The 19,322-nt window shown below is 43.1% G+C and overlaps 1 protein-coding gene across 1 annotated transcript in view; it reads right to left on the bottom strand.

The window, feature by feature from the left end:
- The window catches only part of LOC144114278 (RING finger and SPRY domain-containing protein 1-like), a 71,901-nt gene that overhangs the window by 31,473 nt on the left and 21,106 nt on the right, over positions 1-19,322 (bottom strand). Inside the window, exons 5-6 of the mRNA XM_077647901.1 lie at positions 13,999-14,057; positions 3,851-3,920 (exon numbers count right to left, since the gene is read on the bottom strand). Coding sequence (XP_077504027.1) covers positions 3,851-3,920; positions 13,999-14,057 — 129 coding nt within the window. The remainder of the gene's footprint in view (positions 1-3,850; positions 3,921-13,998; positions 14,058-19,322) is intronic.

Here is a 19,322-nt window from a genome sequence, read left to right as displayed (position 1 = left end):
CGCATCCCATTTGTGGTAAGACAAGCACTGAGTAAAATATACCAGCACTCAACAGAACATATTATGTACCTGCTTGAGTTGTCAAACTGCTGCTAAAGAATCAGAAAAGGGTAGCAAAATTTCCCGTTTTGCTTTTGAAATTGTTTTTTATAGTATAAACATGAGCGACAAGCTTAAAAAAAAAGAAGGCGTGGCCGCTCGCCACTTGGTATCAAAAACCAGGCTGTTCTGGTTCTACGAAAGGGTAGAAAAGCATATCGGAATTTGAATAATGTTCAAGAACACGTTGGCATTCAAGGCTGATAGAAAACCAAAAATCTTTTTTTCAATCTTGGCCTACTCTGTGCCCTCAACTGGAATACAAGAATGTAAAATGTAATACGTTAACATGAAGATGAGAAAGCAGTCTGTGCACTTACTGTAAAATTGATCTCCAGACAAAAGTCTTTTACAATATTGAGCATGTCAATAAAATTATATTTATCATTAAATCTAACATGAGAATTACCACGACATTTTAACAAGGACTATTTCTGGTGAAGATAAAGAACCATTGTAGCTTCCCAACTCTAGCACAGATCTTTTTGGCAAAAATACATGCAGTATAACATAACGTATGCTATACAGTTGGAGCATAACAATGACCCCATGAATGCTGCTTTTCTTGAGCCATAAGAAAAGGGTGTGCAAGGTGTGCAATAGAAATGAATAAATGCAATGCTGAGAGTTTCAGGGCTGAATAAATGTAGCAACAATAGTTCCTGGCCTGCTACAGTTCAACAGTGCTACCTTTCATCCTCTCTCACAACAGACTATGTAGCAACTCTACAGTACCTATTTTTTTCAAGCCTGCCTTGCATTTCCATGCACACAGAGACACCTTCCACTGTTCTTTTTCTGCCAATGCAGTCGTGTGCACACCAAATGAAATGTGCTATGCCAGAACCATATTTCAGTGCCCCGGTGGTACTGCAGACATTAAGATTTGATTCTTCTTAGAAAAAAAAATAAAAGTGATAAAGATGGCACCATAAGTGGAATTCCTTTTGTGGACAAAAAGCTATGTTTGCTGACAGTACACCATGCAACCAGCTGAAGGGTCTATCAAAACTTCTCTGACATTAACCACAGTAAGTCACAGGCATTTATCTACACTGCGCAAATGCTTTCAGTGATAAGAAGCCTCAATTCAGATGAGTGTCATGCAATAATAATAAAAAAAAAGAAACACCAAAGGGAACTGGAAGTGTACAAAGAACTCCAATGCAAGGGCATATCACACAGCACAATAAGCAGTGAACTACTAGGTGCGTTCAAGTTAAAAGGACCCAAATTTACTCTTGACTATTTGCACCTAGCGAAAAAAATCACTACGTGCAGATCAGTCCAGTACGAAGCGTGAACCACTTCAAAGTAGAACACTGCATGGGCTCGGGCTTACCCGAAAGCCCGGGCCAGACTGGGCCAGGTACAGCAATTTTTGCCGGGCCCGGGCCGGGCTTAGGCTTGTGCAGTGAACTGGTACCTTCACTGAATGCCTGCTTTTTAAGTTCTCAAGGGGTTAAAAGAAAGGCAGGTCAAGATAATTAGCACCAGTTTTGAACTATTTCCCGAGTGTGAGCTTCTCAATCTTTGGTCACGTATTATATACTGAGCATGAAAAAAAATGAAAACAATGCAGAAAACTAAAAATAATTCAGACGAAACAGCACATATACTGTCCTGTTTTCAGGTTCTAAAGAGCTGAAAGTCTTATCAACCCATTACATTTGCGAGAAACGTAATGCATGATAGCAGAAGCACAAATGTGACATCTGCACACAAAATGAAAGAAAATTTTGCTTTAATCAGTCGAATCTATCTAGCCTGGAACCAACAGGAACTTTGAGGCTGTCTTCGCTGTTTTGGTGCTAAATTTTCAGCTCTGAATGCATCACGCTCACCTCGTCCACAGCACAAGCCTTTGCTCTGAATATTACGCGCTCAATATTAACAAGTTTGATACTTCCTCATAATTGTATTAATTATTCCTTCTGTTTCATGGTGGTACTCCTCAGGGTTTCTCGGAGCATAAAGGAGGCTGCACATGCGGGAAAATCTCAGCCTTGGAGGGAGGCATCCAATAAATGCTTAGTACATAGCACCCGTGTAGTGTTTTCTCTCCTTTCATTCTGTGCGTTCGTACTAGCACTCTTCACAATGTATTGCACAATATTATGAGACCTAGCTCTTCTCTCTGTCACCCAAGCCCTCACCCAAGGGCCCTTGAGGTATCTGTAATAAATAAATAAAAAGTCCTGCCCTTTTTTTTTTCTAAATTCTTTGTGCCCTTCAATTCTACACAAGCTTTCTAAAATAAATCTCTAAGATACGAAAGCGCTAACACTATTTCAGTTTCAGCAAACCATGAGGCCTGTAGAAGTTGTCAACTCCACGATGTAATATAACCGAGCCCAACTGATGTTCCTGTGTTTTGTTCTTGCTTGACGGTAAAACAGTGGGAGAAGCAGGTGTTGTTTGAACAGACACTAGCGGACATATCGCTGCCATGTGGTTCTGCATGACCTCTTGTGTGTCGGTGAACCGAATGGACAGTTACAGGCTGTTTTACATAAGCTCTCAAAAATTAAGCTTGAAATTATGAGGTAGGAAAAGAGCTTCAGTATGCTATCTTCAGCAAATCGGTATGTGTGGAATTAGAGGCACTGTACTTTCTTCTGGACAAAAAAAAAAAATAAAAAAGGACCAACTCAACAAGAACCAGAAACTAGAGAATTTTACACCTCTGTTCTAAAAACAAAGCACTTTGTTTTCACAGAAATTCATCCATGAGTACACATTTTTCAAGCTCATTGCACATGCAATGCATGTCTCATTCAAATGGTGATGAATTTCAACTCATTTTATCCCTCCCAAGTGAAGAAAATAGATCAAGCATATGGTTTTTCTGGAGTGAAAATTTTGCTGTTTTTATTACGTAAAGCACTTTCAAGCAAAAGGAACCATTTAGCTTTTACAAAGTGGACGGTGCAGCCATTTGGCTAACCCAAGCTTATGGGGACACTGACAAAAACTCAATCCAATTACTGTTTTCCGAAAAAATTAATCCTCTGGCTCTATGTGGGTACGCTGCCGATTGTATGGCAGTAAAAACTCATTTATTGGCGAGAAAATTAAACTTAAAAATTTTCCCCCCAGTAGATTCCAACTTCTGGCATGTTACCAAAATAGTTTGGTTTGGTTTAGGGGGGTTTAACATCCCAAAGCAACTCTGGCTATGAGGAACGCTGTGGTGGAGGGCTCCGGATAATTATGACCACCTGTGGTTCATTAATGTGCACTGACATTGCGCAGTACATGGGCCTCAAGCGTTTTGCCTCCATCGAAATTTGACCGCCACGGCTGGGATCGAACCTGCATCTTTCGGGTCAGCAGCCAAGCGCCCTAACCACTGATGGACGGGTTGCCACCGTTATAAAATGAATGGTGGTGTGGCGTAGCCTCTAGGAACCGAGTCCAAAAATCGATGTATTATGGTATTTTCTAGCTTATTAAAGCTACGTTTTTGTTAAGAGTGGTCTCTTAGTGATTAGAACTTGTTACCCTAGGCCAACTTCTATTTGTCCTTGGTGTCCCATTAAGGAGTTGGCTCAGCTTTAAAAACAGACCCAATATGGTACCTACTTCCATTTCAGAGAAAAAGAATAAGACCTCAGAACTTGAATCTACTTTGTAAAACCCACCCAAGCTAACTGCAGCATGTAGATACATTTTATAACAACTGTATTTATCTTCAATTTAATGCCACAGTACTGCTGAAAATTTGGAAGAAATCTGTATATATACTTACTTGTTTGAGCAAATTTTTCCAAGGCAATAAGTGAGAACAAGATCACAAGTGTGTTGCATGTGACAGGATCCTGCACAAAGGACAACAAAAATGTTACGATGATAATTACATCTTTTTTACAAAGAACTCACATTAAGCAATGCTGAATTCCAATAGCAGATCCACATCAAGTTTTTTTGCTCTGTTTGGATCAATCGTATTCCAATGGCAAAATGGGAGCGCGAGTTGTCTGATCCAATGGCGGATTGGGATCAGGCGTGGATCACGGATCGCTCCATAGAGCAGAGATATTTGCACCGCTGAAATCGGCAGATTTGACCGGAACCCTGCATGATGTTTTCCTTTCCCCCCGTTTGCTTCCTGTCGCAAGTGGCAGCCACTACGTCTGCTTCCCTCCTGTCTTCGCTACGCGGTGTTCGAGGCAATGTATAAGGAATGTTTTTGACATTTTTTTTGGACTGTTAGCCACGTGCAGAGCCATCTCAGCCAAAACCCGCAATGGTAACTGTCCCAAATAACTACTTTTGCCTTGTCCGCCCCGCACAAATAAAAATTACTGTATAAATAAAAACTGTTAATAGAATGTCATTTGCTTGTGACCACTTCTTAGACAAAAATCGTTAACCTGTTTGACCCTCCCGCGCCTTCTGACGTCACGAGACACGGCACCGTTAAGTCTAGCAGCTCTGTGAATACAGAAGAAATCTGAAAATTTGGCGAGTTTAATAGCTACAATATTGTGGTACGGGCATCTCCTGACAAAGTGAAAGCTTCGTGCGCTTTTCATTTGCCGCGAATGTGAGATACAGAGTGGCGGCAAGGATGAATCGGCAGTGAAGCGAGAGGCCCCACTTCTATGGGTGCTGCCATGTTGCCTGAACGTAGAGCTTTCCCTGCCCCCACAAGAGCGCACGCATTCCATTTGCAGAATGGCAGGGAGCGATCTCCGCTAAGGGTATGCGGTCTGTTCGTGATCCGGCGGAGTGCTCGCGATCTGCCACTGGAATTCAACACAAGTGCTGCACACGTGTATTCCATACAATACATTGAAGTCATACTAAATACCGTATATTGCCGATTATAAGTCGACGCAGCATAGGCAATACTCCCAATCCTGCCTTACGTGCACCCAAATGCAGGCTTGTGGTCTGGTGCAGCAGGGAGCGTAAAATATGCAAGTAAAAGTTCTTTTTTATATGTAAACATGGGCAATAAATTAGGGGTGTGGAAATTACGCGAGGACGCAAATTATGCGAGTAAATACAGTAAACCACATGACCAGTCACATGCACACAGAAGAATTTTCATGCATTTTTGCATGCCTTTTTGCCATTTCTACATTTCACTTCGTCAAAGTGACAATCACTAGCAGTGTTGTGTATGGTTTGTGTCTCTACCCAACGGACGTCAGGATGCAACTGCAACCTCGGCAACAATACTACAGCGTGGCTTTCAAGTGACTAGCAATCCTCTACGCCGAGTTGGAAAAAACGTCGCCACAGGGCAGAAGTTTGATGTATCAGAAAAGTGCATGAGAGAATAGAGAAAACAAAGAAGCAGGATCTTTGTGTGCGCTGCTACATACCGTTCCTTTCACGGACCGAAGCCTGGGTGATACCCTGCTGAAAAGGACTCAGTTTGAAATTGGATTCATGACCACAGAAGTAGTGTTTGCTACAATGGCACTGAAGTGAAGGCACACACTGTCGCAGAGGGGATGTGCATCCTGTGCACCGAGTTTAGTGTGTCAAAAAAATGGACGACAAATTTCATTAAACAGAATGGCTTGAGCCTAAGGCAATGCACGACTGTATGCCAAAGGCTGCCTGAAGCATACAAAGAGAAACGGCACCTGTTTTTGCACTACGTGAGTGACCTGGGGCCAAAAAATTTGTTCCTGCTTGGTCAAATCGGCAACGCCGACCAGACTTTGGTCTGGTGTGACATGCCCCGTAAGAGGACAGTGTCCAGGAAAGGGGAGCGCCAGGTTTGCCTGCTGAGCATGGGCAACATGCACAGTTGTTTCAATGTCATGTTGTGCTGCACTGCAGATGGGCATAAGCTACCACCCTTTCTTCTGTTGAAGAGGAAAACGATGCCGACCAACGAAAAGTTTCTGTGGGCTAATGGAAAGGGTTTCTTTTAATGAAACTGTCCTCGAATGATTTCGTCTCATGTGGTGCGTGCATCCGGGTGCACTGCTAAAGCCCCACAGCATGCTCATCCAGGACTACTTCTACAGCCACACCACCGTTTGTGCGAAAAAATGTGGTAGCGGACGCTGGATGTGACCTGGTCATCATTCTGGGAGGATTGACAGCTATTCTTCAGTCCCTGGACATGGCGCTGAACAAGCCGCTCAAAGACTGCATCGGTGCATTCTACAATGAATGGCTCCAATAGGAAAACCCGAAGACACCAACAGGGCGGCTGAAGCACACTTCTTTGAGCGAAGTGGCGCAATGAGTCAATGATGTCTGGTATGGACTACCAACCAACATGGTTGTTGTTTCTCTTAACAAAATGAATACAACTTACACTGTGTGTGCAATATACAGACCACCCAGCAACAACATTACTTTATTCCTGGAAGAACTTAGGTCACTAGTAAAAACATATATGAATGAGAAGCAGTTTATTTCAGCGGGAGATCTAAATATAGATATAATGCAAGAGTCAAAGAGGGTAGTCAGAGACTATCTAAATCTACTGGCTAAATTTGGCTTAGTTAACCTTATTAATAAATGTACTAGAGAGGAATTTTTGTTCCAAGATAACTACATCATGCATTGACCATATAGTCGTCCGCATGGGTAGACAAACACTGCTCTTCAGGAGTAATTAAAATGAAACTCGCAGATCACTACTTTGTGGCACTAGTAACCATGACAGAAACTTGCAAACAAGAAGGCAATGCGAACATAAGACCTATAACTAGGAAAATTTTATACGACAAGAATGTAGACAAGGCAATTCAGAACACAAACTGGGATGTTATGTTATCTCTAGATCACATGACGTTGTATAATAAATTTCTAGCAAAGTTCCACCTAATATACGCGACATCATATAAATCTGTAAAAATAAAGAAAACCAGACAACCACTGGATAACGCAGGAAATCATGGAGTTATGTTACTTAAAGGATAAAGCTTGGCAGAACTGTATAAAGGACCCTGAAAACACCGCACTTAGGCAAGAATTTCGCACACTGCGAAATCTGGTAACAGCCAAAATGCAACTGGCTAAAAGAAGACACTTATCCCAGCAGTTTGCATTGAATAGGAACGATGGAAAAAAGACATGGAAATTAGCGAACAGTTTAATGGGCCAAGTCAAACAGGCTATGATTGAGGAGAAGATCGAAAAACACTTTCCAAAGGAAGAAACACAGTCATTGTGTGAACTGTTTAACGACACATTCATTCACGCGACAGATAAGCTGCACGTTGCTCATGGCACGAAACGTGAAGAATACAAGCCGATATGTACATGCGTACAAACAGCGTACAGTGGAACCCCGTTCATACGTTTTTCACCGGACCGGGGAAAAAAAACGTAACAGCCGGGAAAACGTAACAGTGAGGAAAGCTCCGAAAATGAATCAAAATGTGCAGTTTCAACTATAGACAATTTATTTCCACAGAGTGCGCTTAGGACTTAAGACCAGAATGGTGGCTTGCCGTATTGCTTTCGGGCCTGCTTTGCTTTCGGGCCGAAGAGCGCGGCATTCCACTCTATCTTGGCACGCTTCGAGATGATGCTGTTAAGCATCGAGGGTGGGAGACCAAGGTCCTTGGCAATGTCGACTCTCTTCCGCGCTGGCTGCCTGTCGACTGCATTTAATGCGTCCAGCTTTTCCTCAAGGGAAAGCGCCTTCCACTTGTGCGACGCCGTCTAAGCACAAATTCGACGTTCACGAGGCTTAATGCACAATTACGATAGCATGATAGAAGAGGAGTCGACCCGTTCAACAACCATGCGGCGACCGTAAAAGTGAGAGCATTTTTCACGAATGGCCACCTAGTGGCGGCCTCTCAAACTGGCGTGCGGCTTCTTGCAGCCAGTTCCATAGCCAAGCCCGGCCAAAATTCGCCAAAAGCCAAAATGGCGGTTGCAGCGCATTGCCTACTTCAGCCCAGGCGTGTTCGGAGTGCTAAGTTGCGACGTATCATGGGGGAACGTTTTCACAGCTCCTACGTAACAACGGGGTTCCTTATACATTGGATCCTAAGGAAGCTATGCCGGGACCGGATGAAAACGACGTAGCAGCCGGGAAAATGCAGCAGTGAGGAACGTAACAGCGGGGTTCTACTGTACCTTCCCGAGTTAACAGAGGCTGAGCTGTGGAACATCATAGGTAGAATGAAGACGTTCAAGCCACCAGGTTTTGATAAGATCCGTATGCAAGATCTGTACTGCAACTTTAGCATATTAAAAGATGTGATTTTCAAAATACTAAACAGCATACTAGAAACCGGAACAATGGCCAGAGAATTGAAAATATCAATAGTGAGGCCTGTGCACAAAAGCGGAAAGAAAAATGACTGCACAAACTACAGGCCGGTTTCTATTATACCTGCTTTTGTGCATATTTTGGAAAAACACGTGGCATCCGTTATGCAGCCTTTTTGCGAGAAGTACTTTTTTAAACAGCCCAGCTCAATACGGCTTCACAAAGGACCGGAATACAACTACGTTCTTAGAAGAATTCTCGGATAACATTAACACCGTAATTGAAAACAATCACCTTACACTAGCACTATTTTTAGACCTATCAAAAGCCTCTGATATTATTGATCATGCATTAATGTTGCAAAAGTTGGAAAACATGGGTTTCAGGGGACGAGTTCATCAATTCTTTCAGGGCTACTTCATAGACAGATCACAGTGTGTTAGAAGTGATGACAAATACAGTAAATTTAAGGTGATCAAATTTGGTGTTCCTCAAGGAAGTACACTGGGCCCATTACTATTCAATATGTACGTCTCTGAAGTCGGTTTTTTGAAATTAACATAAAGAATTTTTAAGTATGCAGATGACACAGCACTAGCACTAGAATTCACTGACCTTCATTCTGGGAGCAAAAAGTTTCAGCAGGATATGTGCAAGGTAAGAGACTGGCTTGCCCAAAACTCAATATATTTAAACCGACAAAAAACAAAGCTTCTCTGTTTTAGAAACCCACACAAGCGAATGCTTCTAAACGAGTCACTTTTTTTTACATGGCTCGCACTGTGATCCGTGCACATGTAATGTCATACCATTTGCACCTTCGGTTAACTATCTCGGAATGATATTTGATGAGCATATAACATAGAATAATCATGTGCAGTATATATGCAACAGCCTTAGAGGCATAGAGGATGATGTACAACCTCAGAGGTAAGACTTCGATGCACCTAAGGCGTATCATATTCAAGGCGCTGGCTGAATCTATCATAACCTACGGCGTAACATCGTAAGGAGCTTGCTCTGATCACAATATGGGAGCCATAAATTGCATAATTAAAAGAATTGTAAATAGTATAACTTATGGTACTATGCTGCAGGAGGTTGATAAGGAGGAAAAATACAGTAGACAGGCGTACTAGAAATGCGGGAACTATCTTATTACACAGTGCTCACACGTCATTATTTTACAAATGCTTTCAAAATGCCCGTCAGGAAAAACGCTGCCTTAAGAAAGATAGAAACTTATATTAAGCCACGATGCTTTACACATTATGGGAAAAAGATAAGGAGATATTACGTGCCACAAATAGTCAATGAACATGGCGAAGAGTTTTGCAATTTAAAAACTAAACGTAAAATGACTAAAGCAATAAGAAAATGGTGCCCATCCTTGCAGATAAATAACTGATGGCCTCTTGCATGCTGTTTTCTACTTTTGCTGTTTTGCTTCAGATTTTTCAGAGTTGTTTAGATTTGGCTCATTTCAAGCTGTTATGATGTCCTCTGTTCATTTTTGGTTGTCTTTTTTTGAGTTGTATTCCTATTTGTTCAATATGTATACACAATTTTTGCATAGTACGCATGTACTAGTGTGCCTAATGTCATTGTTTTGTGTATAATTTTTTGTACACATTCGGTGATTCACCATACTGCCTGAAAAACCAACAAGCACGCTGTGCTTAGGTTGGACAGGAAAAACTCATGTGCTAAACAAAGATGAATAAATTTTGATTTGATTTGATGGCCTGTGCAGCGTTTTCCATGTGCAGCATCTCGGCACCGCTTCGGACGGCCAGCAGTAGCAGTGGCTTACAAGATGGCGATGACTGCGACTGCGTCCATCTCACCAGTGGCGACAAGTCGTAAAAGATGTCTCATGAACAAATAAATCTTTCTTTGCATGGCTCAATCTTCTGAAAAACTTATTGGTGAGCTAGGGCTATGGGCTGAAGCTGTGTCAACCCATATTAGGAGTCAAACTTTTCTTTTTGCCCGTGGGGGCCTTGAGTTGGAGGGACGACTTATAATCGGAGTCCACTTGTAATCAGCAATATACGGTAAGCCTTTTACACTTGCATTATGACGAAACCATGACACAGTGCCAGCTTCAAAGCATATTCTCTCTTAGAGAATAATGATTTACAGACAGCAGTTCGTGGTATGCCCAGTATCTGGCACCACTAGTACAGCCACCCCTTCGCACCTCCTGCACTTTTTAGGCCACCATTTGCAACCCAAGAGGTGCAGAGTGAACCACTTCTCCGCAGCTTGTCTACGCATGTCCAGCGTGTCTTATTTGTGCCACTATTTGTGCACAACGCGCCAAATGTATACCATATTTACTCGATTCTAACATGCAGCACCTTTTTTGCAGAAAAAATTGCCAAAAATGACATGTGCATTAGAATCTAGTATGAAAATAAAACTACGCCAGCAACATTCTATTGTCATCGGAAAGAATTTAGGAGAGGCCGTTACGTCACGTTTTTTGAAGCTGGACGCGAGGGCTCCTCTCGCTAGCTGGCCACTGTCTCGGTGCACTAGAGCATGCGCAGCAGACAATGGTGCAGACGACGCCGCTGCGCCCAACGTTACTACTGGCTGCGCCATCAGCTAAAGACTCCCAGTAGTCCTAAAAAAAACACGTAATTTACGGCACAATTTTTTGTCATGCAGCTCGAATAGCAAAGACCTCTCCTAAACTTTCCTTCCTCAATGATATTGTCAATATTGCCACCACAATCTTGGATAACGAGAGGCAGGGTTAAAAATTGAGGGGACACTTAAGCTCTGTCTTTAAGAGTATGATGCGACAGCGGTTCCTCTTGCCCATGCAGACACGGACACTGTTTTCTCTTTCACAATCACAATGATTATGTGAAAGATCACACGACATTCACATAAAGCCCCACTTAAACCAAGTCGTACGAACATGCCCTTGTAGCGTAGCTGTAGCAAGTCTAACTCATAACTCGGGCATCACGGGTTTCCGATGCATCGCTGGTGTGGCTGGTGCCATCTATAGAAGCCTTTTGTAATAGCAACCTTTCCGACCAGTCGGGATTTTTTCGTCACAATTACGCCAACTTATCTGTGACATGGGACTTTTATGCTTTCACGTAAAAAAAAAGGTGACCTTGCGTGCAGCTGCTTTTCTAGCACATTTGTGCAGCCGGGCAAACCCGTGCCAAGCAAGCAACTACTGCTGATGTAACTGTCCAGGGCACACAAGTGTCTTCGCGCTTAGCCAAGTTCGCCAAGCTTCCGTCAAAAGGTAAACACTTCATGATGTTATCAGAGCGTAGCATCTGGCGCGCTGCCAAGGTCTTCATTGCGGACACTGACGAGTGCGAAGGAACGAGCTAAGAAAAGCTAACTTATTAAAACAAGGTGATCTTGTGTATGAAGGCAAGTGCCAACTGGGCAGCCTGGAGTGCGTATTTTTTTATCAGAGCATGAAAATCTGGTGCGCATTAAAATTGAAGACACTGCACTTTTTTTGCTGACCTTGAAAAAGAGGTGCGTGTTACAATCGTGTAAATGTGGTTTTAAAGCAATGCACAGTAAAGCAGATAAAATGCTCTGTGGTCAGTTGGTGGCAACATGATGGGGGCGCTTATGCATAGAGCAAGATCATTCACGGCACAGGCAATCGTCTTCTGATGGCTGTCGTGTGTGTGCAGGCAGATACAAGTTGTACTGAAGAAATTGACAAGGATTACCTAAACCCGATATGCTGATCTAAAGCCGCCATTGAGAGAACAAGCTGGTAACCTTCCAAGCAGTAATATATACTATTAGATGCGTCACAATGTTGTAACACTGTTTGCTTTTTAAAGAGAGTTTTGTTGTGCCCAATAATTCAAGTACCTTGACAATGAAGTCATCATGTAAAGACAGACAGTCTGTATATGTCGTTAACCTTGGTTACCCTCCGGCCATGGATCTAATACATCAAATAATGTGCGCAGAATGACACAGTATATACTGGACAGTGAAATCTGGCATGATACGGCATTTTATATCAGCGAATTCCAATTTACTGCACCCATGGCACCTGAGCCTCTGTGTAGTTTTCGCTTACTCAGCTACAGCACAGTACCATGCTTTGAGCACTATGCACAGTTTCCCCTTAGGAAGCCAGAATATCAGAGGAAGAATAAAAGCTGGAGTTAACGCTACCGTGTCATGCCTTAAGGGCATGACACGGTAGCGTTAATGGCTTAATGCCCATATATGTAGAATTGGTCATTCTCTGCTTCACATTCATAAATCCCTGGGAGACCTCATACCACTCCTGGCGCAGTGATGCAGCAGTTCAGTGATGCTCGACTGCCCTACGATGGCAGATGCTGCTTCCGGTGGGGGCTTGAGAGACCCAGGTTGCTCTTCCCAAGCAACCTGTAGCAACCAATCATTAATTTAACAGCCACCTGCCACGATGGGCAGGTTGTGATGACATCACAAGGTCACATGACCTAGATGGCCCATCTGCCACCTTGGTTGCGTCTCTGGGAATTTTTCGCGGATTTTTCGCTCACGGCCAAAGAGACGCTGACGACGACACTGGCTTTTCTGTGATGCGGGGCCCATAGCGCTATCGCGTTAACAACATTTGAGCAATAAGTGGCCACCAGGTTCAGTAGTAAATTTTGTAAGCAGCGAGCACATCATTGGTAAGTCTGCACACATTCCTCCAAGTAACCAAAATACCAGGCCCTCGAAAGTGAGCTATCCAGCTACACTGCACTCATAATTAATGCAACTGGACTTCGAAGTTCATGGTCTGCCATAAGCATCAAATGGTGGATTGAGAAAGCAAAAATAAGAAAAAGTGCACAACATGCTGACTGCTTTGCAAAAAAAATCTGAGCTGATCTGGCAGTCAGAAGATGATAAATAAATCTGGTGGTGAAATTCAGCCTTTTGCAGCCCTAACACCTCCTCTGTGCATTTGCAAAATGTTGAAGACTTGAAGTAGCCCGCCAGCTAAGTAAACCACCACAAGAGGTGGAATAGTGCTTTTCAGGACTGCAACACAATGCCAGCAGGCGTCGAAACCATGAAGCCAGAAGGCAGGTAATTAGAGGGTAATTATGTGATCAAAGATGGTAGAACCGATGCTCACATTCTGTAAAGCATCTGTAAACCTATGAAAGCATGAAAACCTGCACCCCCTTTCGGCACCTTTGCGTGGATGTGGGCATGCAATACAGGCAGGCACCTGCTCTTAGGATCACACCTGCCACACAAAACCATCCCTGGAGTGCAAATGCATGCAAATGCATGCTTGCCTGTCCATGGCAATTTGCATCTAGTTATACTGATGAAAAACTGAAGCAGTGGTGCTCTGTTGGTAAACCTGGACTACCCAAAGGTTTCACATTTTTTTCATTTTGTAATAAAAACCCTATTTTTAAAATGGTGACCAGTCTGAGAGAAAACAGCGGCCGCTAAGCAGTTTACGGGAAAAGTGATAGAGTAAGCACGGTGTGAGGAGAGGTAAAAATTTAGAGTCAGGCTGTGGCCTTGCTAATCACCCGTTGGTCCAGTGTTCTCCACAAATATAGGTGTGTGCCGTCATGACATACTTTTACTCTGAAGGTTCCACCTGCCCTATTTGGCCTTTTAACATCATTTCTTCTCAAAATTTTCTGCAATAAAAACATGAACCTATAACTTGATACACTTACCAAATTAGCAATGAGGTATTCAAGTGTATCTTCGGTCAGTAGTGCAACACTGCTTGGCCCTGTTTAAAGAGAAAAAGACAAAAGCAGAAATGTCAGAAAACAGATGAGAGTACACTAGGCAAGTGCTGTGGAACATGATGAAAACTAATTCAAGCAAACATAAGTCACAATAACGAATCTTTTACCCAAAAATATTTTGTCATCATGCAGCCACCACTTTTTGTTGTTACTGTTGTTCAAAGAAAAAAAGGCTATATACTGAGTGCAGTTACAACACTGCCACATGATCTTTTCAAAGCATTCCTATCCCTTGCTCTGAGGCCCTAAAACTGACATTCAAGTACACTATAGCTAAAAACACAAACAAGTTTAGAAAGCTTGCCTGCCATCCTTGAACAATGCAGATGTGCTACATTTTCAATTACAAAATAACTCCAGCAGCAAAAATAAATGAAACAACAGAGGGGGAAGAGTAAGGGCCTAATGCTATGAAAACTTCAGGCTACTTTAGATCTTTTCTTTTTCTTTTTCATCAACGCACAAATCTTGTCCTTGCATACTGAATAATATTTCTTTGCATGTGGGGTATTCAAAAAGACAATTCCAATAATTCCAATCAGCTATTATGAAAAAACAATTTAGTTCCAAAACACTCTGTTCTTGATTGATTCCACACAGCCTAGCCAACTTTTCTGTAGTTACAATCAGCAGGATGTTTGAGATTTTGAGGCACCAGTCTTGGCATTCCTCGCATATTACAAGTGAACAAAATTTATGTCCCATGTCGTCTCCGAAAGAAAAAGTAAGCTTGAAATACTTGCAGGTAGGTTATCCCAAACACAATCTAAATGACATGCTTTACTTCGAAGACTAAGAAAATTTGCGATTGTTAGCCACATGTACCGCACACTACTTTATTTTCACCAACATCGTCGTTACCAAAGCTGGATTTCATTCCATGCCCTTTATACATGCCGGCATATGCTACACACAATGTGCCTACCATTACAGCCATAACGAGAAGCATCACAGGAGCATCATGAGGCTTGGCATATATGAAGTGTGCTGCTATTTTCCCCAACATGAAAGTCCCAAGTGTCACAATCCTATATATAGATGCTACAAGAAGACTGCCAACTTGACGGGAAGGATTTCCACGGAGGAGGTATTTAGGTTATTTCATAACCACACACCAATATGGTTTGTAAACATTAAAGAATCTAAACACATTTCAATCAGTAATTGTAAACTTTAGCTAAAAAAACAATATTTACTCATGTTATTCTGTGCAGTGCAACACAAATATCCTTGGTCTGTGTGCGTGCGTTTTTTTTTCTTAAAGGGACCGACCAAAAATTCATGGTTAACGAGTGCAAAAAAGACGAAGACGCAGAGAAGACGACAGCACGACACAAGTGTTTACTCGCAACTGAATGTTTATAGGGAAAAAACAGCAATATGTACACAATATGTGCAAAATAAAGCAGCACGCTTCATCACTAAAACATACTCTAGAACATCCAGCATCACGGCTATCAAAAAGTCCCTCCAATTACCGTCTCTAGAAACACGACGACTGTTAGCACTACTTTCCCACTTCCACAGATTGTATCATGCCCCGTCATCCTTTACAGCATCCCATACCAAACCCCCACAAAAAATTTTCCCCCGCCTCGACCATCCCTTCAAAGTGCGTCCCATGTTTGCGCGTACGAATCTCCTGCGACAATCACCGCTCTTTCTAGCTATTCATCACTGGAATAAGCTGCCAAAAGAAATTGCTTCTATACGTGATCATGACTCATTTGTAAGTAATTTGAAACGCAGTTTTACGCATGTTGGGTAAAAGCAGAATTTTATGCCTCTGACGCATTGTAAGTGTATCTACATGCTTTGTACGGAGTGTTGTTTTTTTTTTTTTTCATCATGTATGCAATTCTCTCTCCTTTTTTTCTTTTTATATTTATCTTTACCGCGATGTTCTATATTGCCTTGCCCCCCCCCTAATTGTGTTTGAAATATCCTGTTGTTACCCCCCCCCTATGTAATGCCCATAAGGGCCTTTAAGGTATCTGAATAAAAAAAAAAGACAAAAATACAAAGAAGTAAGAGACTAAAGTTCAATGACGCCGCACGAGGAATCTTAATCAGGAACAGATTACACGCGCATCAGCAAGAGATCTAAAGCAACGCAGTGAAGATTGGCACGAAAGAAGAAATACACGAGACAAAATCAAGTGTCATCAAGGAAAGCTATTTCATGGCTTGTTAGGGTAACTGAAGGGGTGCTAATGCACGCGTCGATTGATTTTGTGATGTAATACGTTTTGTTTAGCTCATGTGTGAACTGAATATTTTATGTAAAAAGAACAGTGGTGTTCTCAAATTTTGGCACACATCGCTTACGTTTTCCTAGTCGGTCACATTCCCGGCACTGGTCAGACAGGTTAGAGCGGTCTTAGTTAAAAGAATTCTTATGTTCCATAAGGCGTATGTTTAAGCAGCGGCCGGTTTGGCCGATGTAAGCATGGCCACAGGTCTGTCGTGGAATACAAAACCGTTGCGGAATACAGCACCTTAGGCAACAAGGTTTCCGTTGGGCCGAAAAAAAATTGGATCCTTAAAGGGGCTCCGAAACACTGCTTGAACGGATGCCGGTTACACCTCAGATGGATTCTTTATGTCACACAGATGCTGACTCAAAAAGAATTACAAGAATCGATGCATAGGAACGGGAGTTATTCAATGAAGAAATTTCAAAATACAAGCAAACAAAATGCTTCCCTCAACTCGGATTTTCGCGCAGCTTCCCATTCCCATTTCACTCTCCCACTGACGAAACTTGGGGGGACAAATCAAAACAGCCTATCTGAGCATGTCACGGAAGTTTGAGCTCCATGGTTGCTTGTTCTCTGTAACTCGTTCTTGCCAAGGCTGGCAGCACCGTTTGCATGGTTACAACAACCATGTGAATGCTCAGCTGACCCAGCGATGGTTCACAGTCCAGGCGATGGTGCAGAAGGGAACACTGATCAGTGACGTTCCCTTACTTATAGATCCGAACTGGATCTGAACTCGAGCGCGAGATACTGCGATGATGTGACGGCCTGCGCAAGATAACAGACACATTAAGCATAGCGCGTACCGCTACTGCTACTGCTCACCGCCTACCATGGCCCGTTGCTCCTAGCGCGCTGGTTGGTCACGGCAAGCAAGGGGCGAACGCTGTTGACGGAAACGTGGCACCATCTGGCGCCACCGCCCAGTGATCCTCCACAAGCTGACGATGCGCACTGCTAAATGTGAAACGAATGGCTTTTTTCTTTGCATCCTTCGTTGGGACCGAAACGAACGCTTATAGAGTGCAATGGATCGATCGAATCGATTCCGCAAAGCCGCTCTCAGATACGTAGAGAGAAGCCATAAGTGTTGTGCGCTAGGTCGTAGGATGTTTATAAAGAGGCGCTAAGTCCTTTGATACAAAAAGTAGCCAGTCTCTCTGGTGGTGTATTTTTGTTTTACTTGCTTTACAGTGCTTCTATCTAAGGCAACCAAGTTGATTTTGTTGATGTAACATAAAACACAAAAACTTTACAGAACGTATCTCTAGTTATTAAAACAATTTTCAGTATATTTACTGTTTGTCCAATCATCAAGCTCCCACCAAGTTATGTCATATCCACTGTTAAAAACCACCACTGTATGGTGACAACGTCAGTGCCATAAATTTGTTTTTGTGAGCTAATTAAAATATTAAAAACAGGAGTATAGGCGGTAAGACAGATGCTAATAGCATCACTATAACTCATTCTATGCAACCAAGAGGCAAAACAATGCACTGATTATGTGTTTCGAGGCCCCTTTAAAATTCAGCGCTCTGTCCCTTTAATATAGTAGAATTCTGCTGTTACGTTTCCAAGTGGCACTAAATCTCCATGGGCCAGTCACGCTGTAGCTCGCATAAATACCCATTCAATACAAACTTAGCTGCTACATCGCAATCGTGGCAGCGTTCCCACATGTTACATCATGCGTGCCACCTTGTTATCGCATTTTGCCCTGCCCCAGGATTTTGACAGCCTACATTTAGCGCGTGGAACGGCAGTGTGGCACGCCAGCCAAAGTCGGACTAAACATTTACTAGACACTTGACCTATACAAAAGGTCTCTTTGATTTGGCTGCACTTCCTGCACCAGTTCAAGGAGTGCGGCACTTTCGCATTCGTATTGCCAGAGCAGCGTGCACCTGCTGCTCTCAGTTTTCATTTTGCAAAGGTGTTAGCCTAGTGCAACACGAGTTCTTGGCTGGCTTGCACTCTCCGAAGTGGAAGTGCAGCTGTAGTACAGCAATATGGCGGCACCCATGTGCAGGTCGGAGAAGCGAAGCAGATATGACAGCAGTCTCTTAATGAAATGATGGCAGTTCTCTTGAAAGGAGGAGGTGAGTAACTGTTCATGGCGTCATAACAGTAAACCTAAGCGGTCAAGTCGAGCCGCATGGGCAGCATTTCATCGCATATTCGTTAATTGCCTGTGTGTATATTCGACTTTTTTTTTTTTGTGAAACGACAATTTCCTGGGGCTGGTTCATGGCAACACTTCTTTGGGATTTCCTGCTTGAAAAATTCTTCATGTGGCTCGGGATTTCGGCGACCGCTGATGCTGGCGGCACGCAGTTGGCTGTAATTTGGTGGCGACGCCAAGGCTAGCAGAAGACCAGGCCTGCACTCGATCATTCGTTTTGGAAGCAGCTAGCTCCAAGCTACACTTGAACGCTGCATGCGGGCGGCACGACCGCGGAACTTGGCGGAACTAGTGCAGCGAGTGTAGCCAAATCAAAGAGACCTACACTGTATTCAGCAGCTTTTGGCATGCCATGCCGACACCACACACGTTCATGGACATCGCGAATTTTATTGCGGATATTCGTGCAGTCTTGCAGGTCCACCACTGCTGCGATGAGAGCACAAATGACTGAATATACAAACATGAAACCATGCCGCGACAGAAGCTGTGTGGGAAGCGCTGTACGAGATGTTGTTGTTGTGTGGGTTGGCTTCGGGGCTTTTTTTTTTTCCTGCTTTCTTGTCCCCTGTTGCTTGAAATATACAATTTCTCTATTCCAATAGATGAGGACTGCATAGGGCTAAAGCGGCAGCTGCATACCGCAACTTTGCGCACCCCGTGTGCACACCCCCATCGCTGTTCCCTCCCTTCCACCAACAGCTTATTTGGACAGACAGAGAGCCATCGCAGGGAGTTTAGGACATGCTGCGCATGCGAAACGAGTGCGTGAGGCACAAAGCTTCGCAAATTCTGTAGAA

This window comes from Amblyomma americanum, chromosome 1 (assembly GCF_052857255.1).
Source record: "Amblyomma americanum isolate KBUSLIRL-KWMA chromosome 1, ASM5285725v1, whole genome shotgun sequence".
NCBI lineage: Eukaryota > Metazoa > Arthropoda > Arachnida > Ixodida > Ixodidae > Amblyomma > Amblyomma americanum.
Note: the sequence above shows the minus strand (reverse complement) of the source record. Positions and strands in the feature narration are given on the sequence as shown.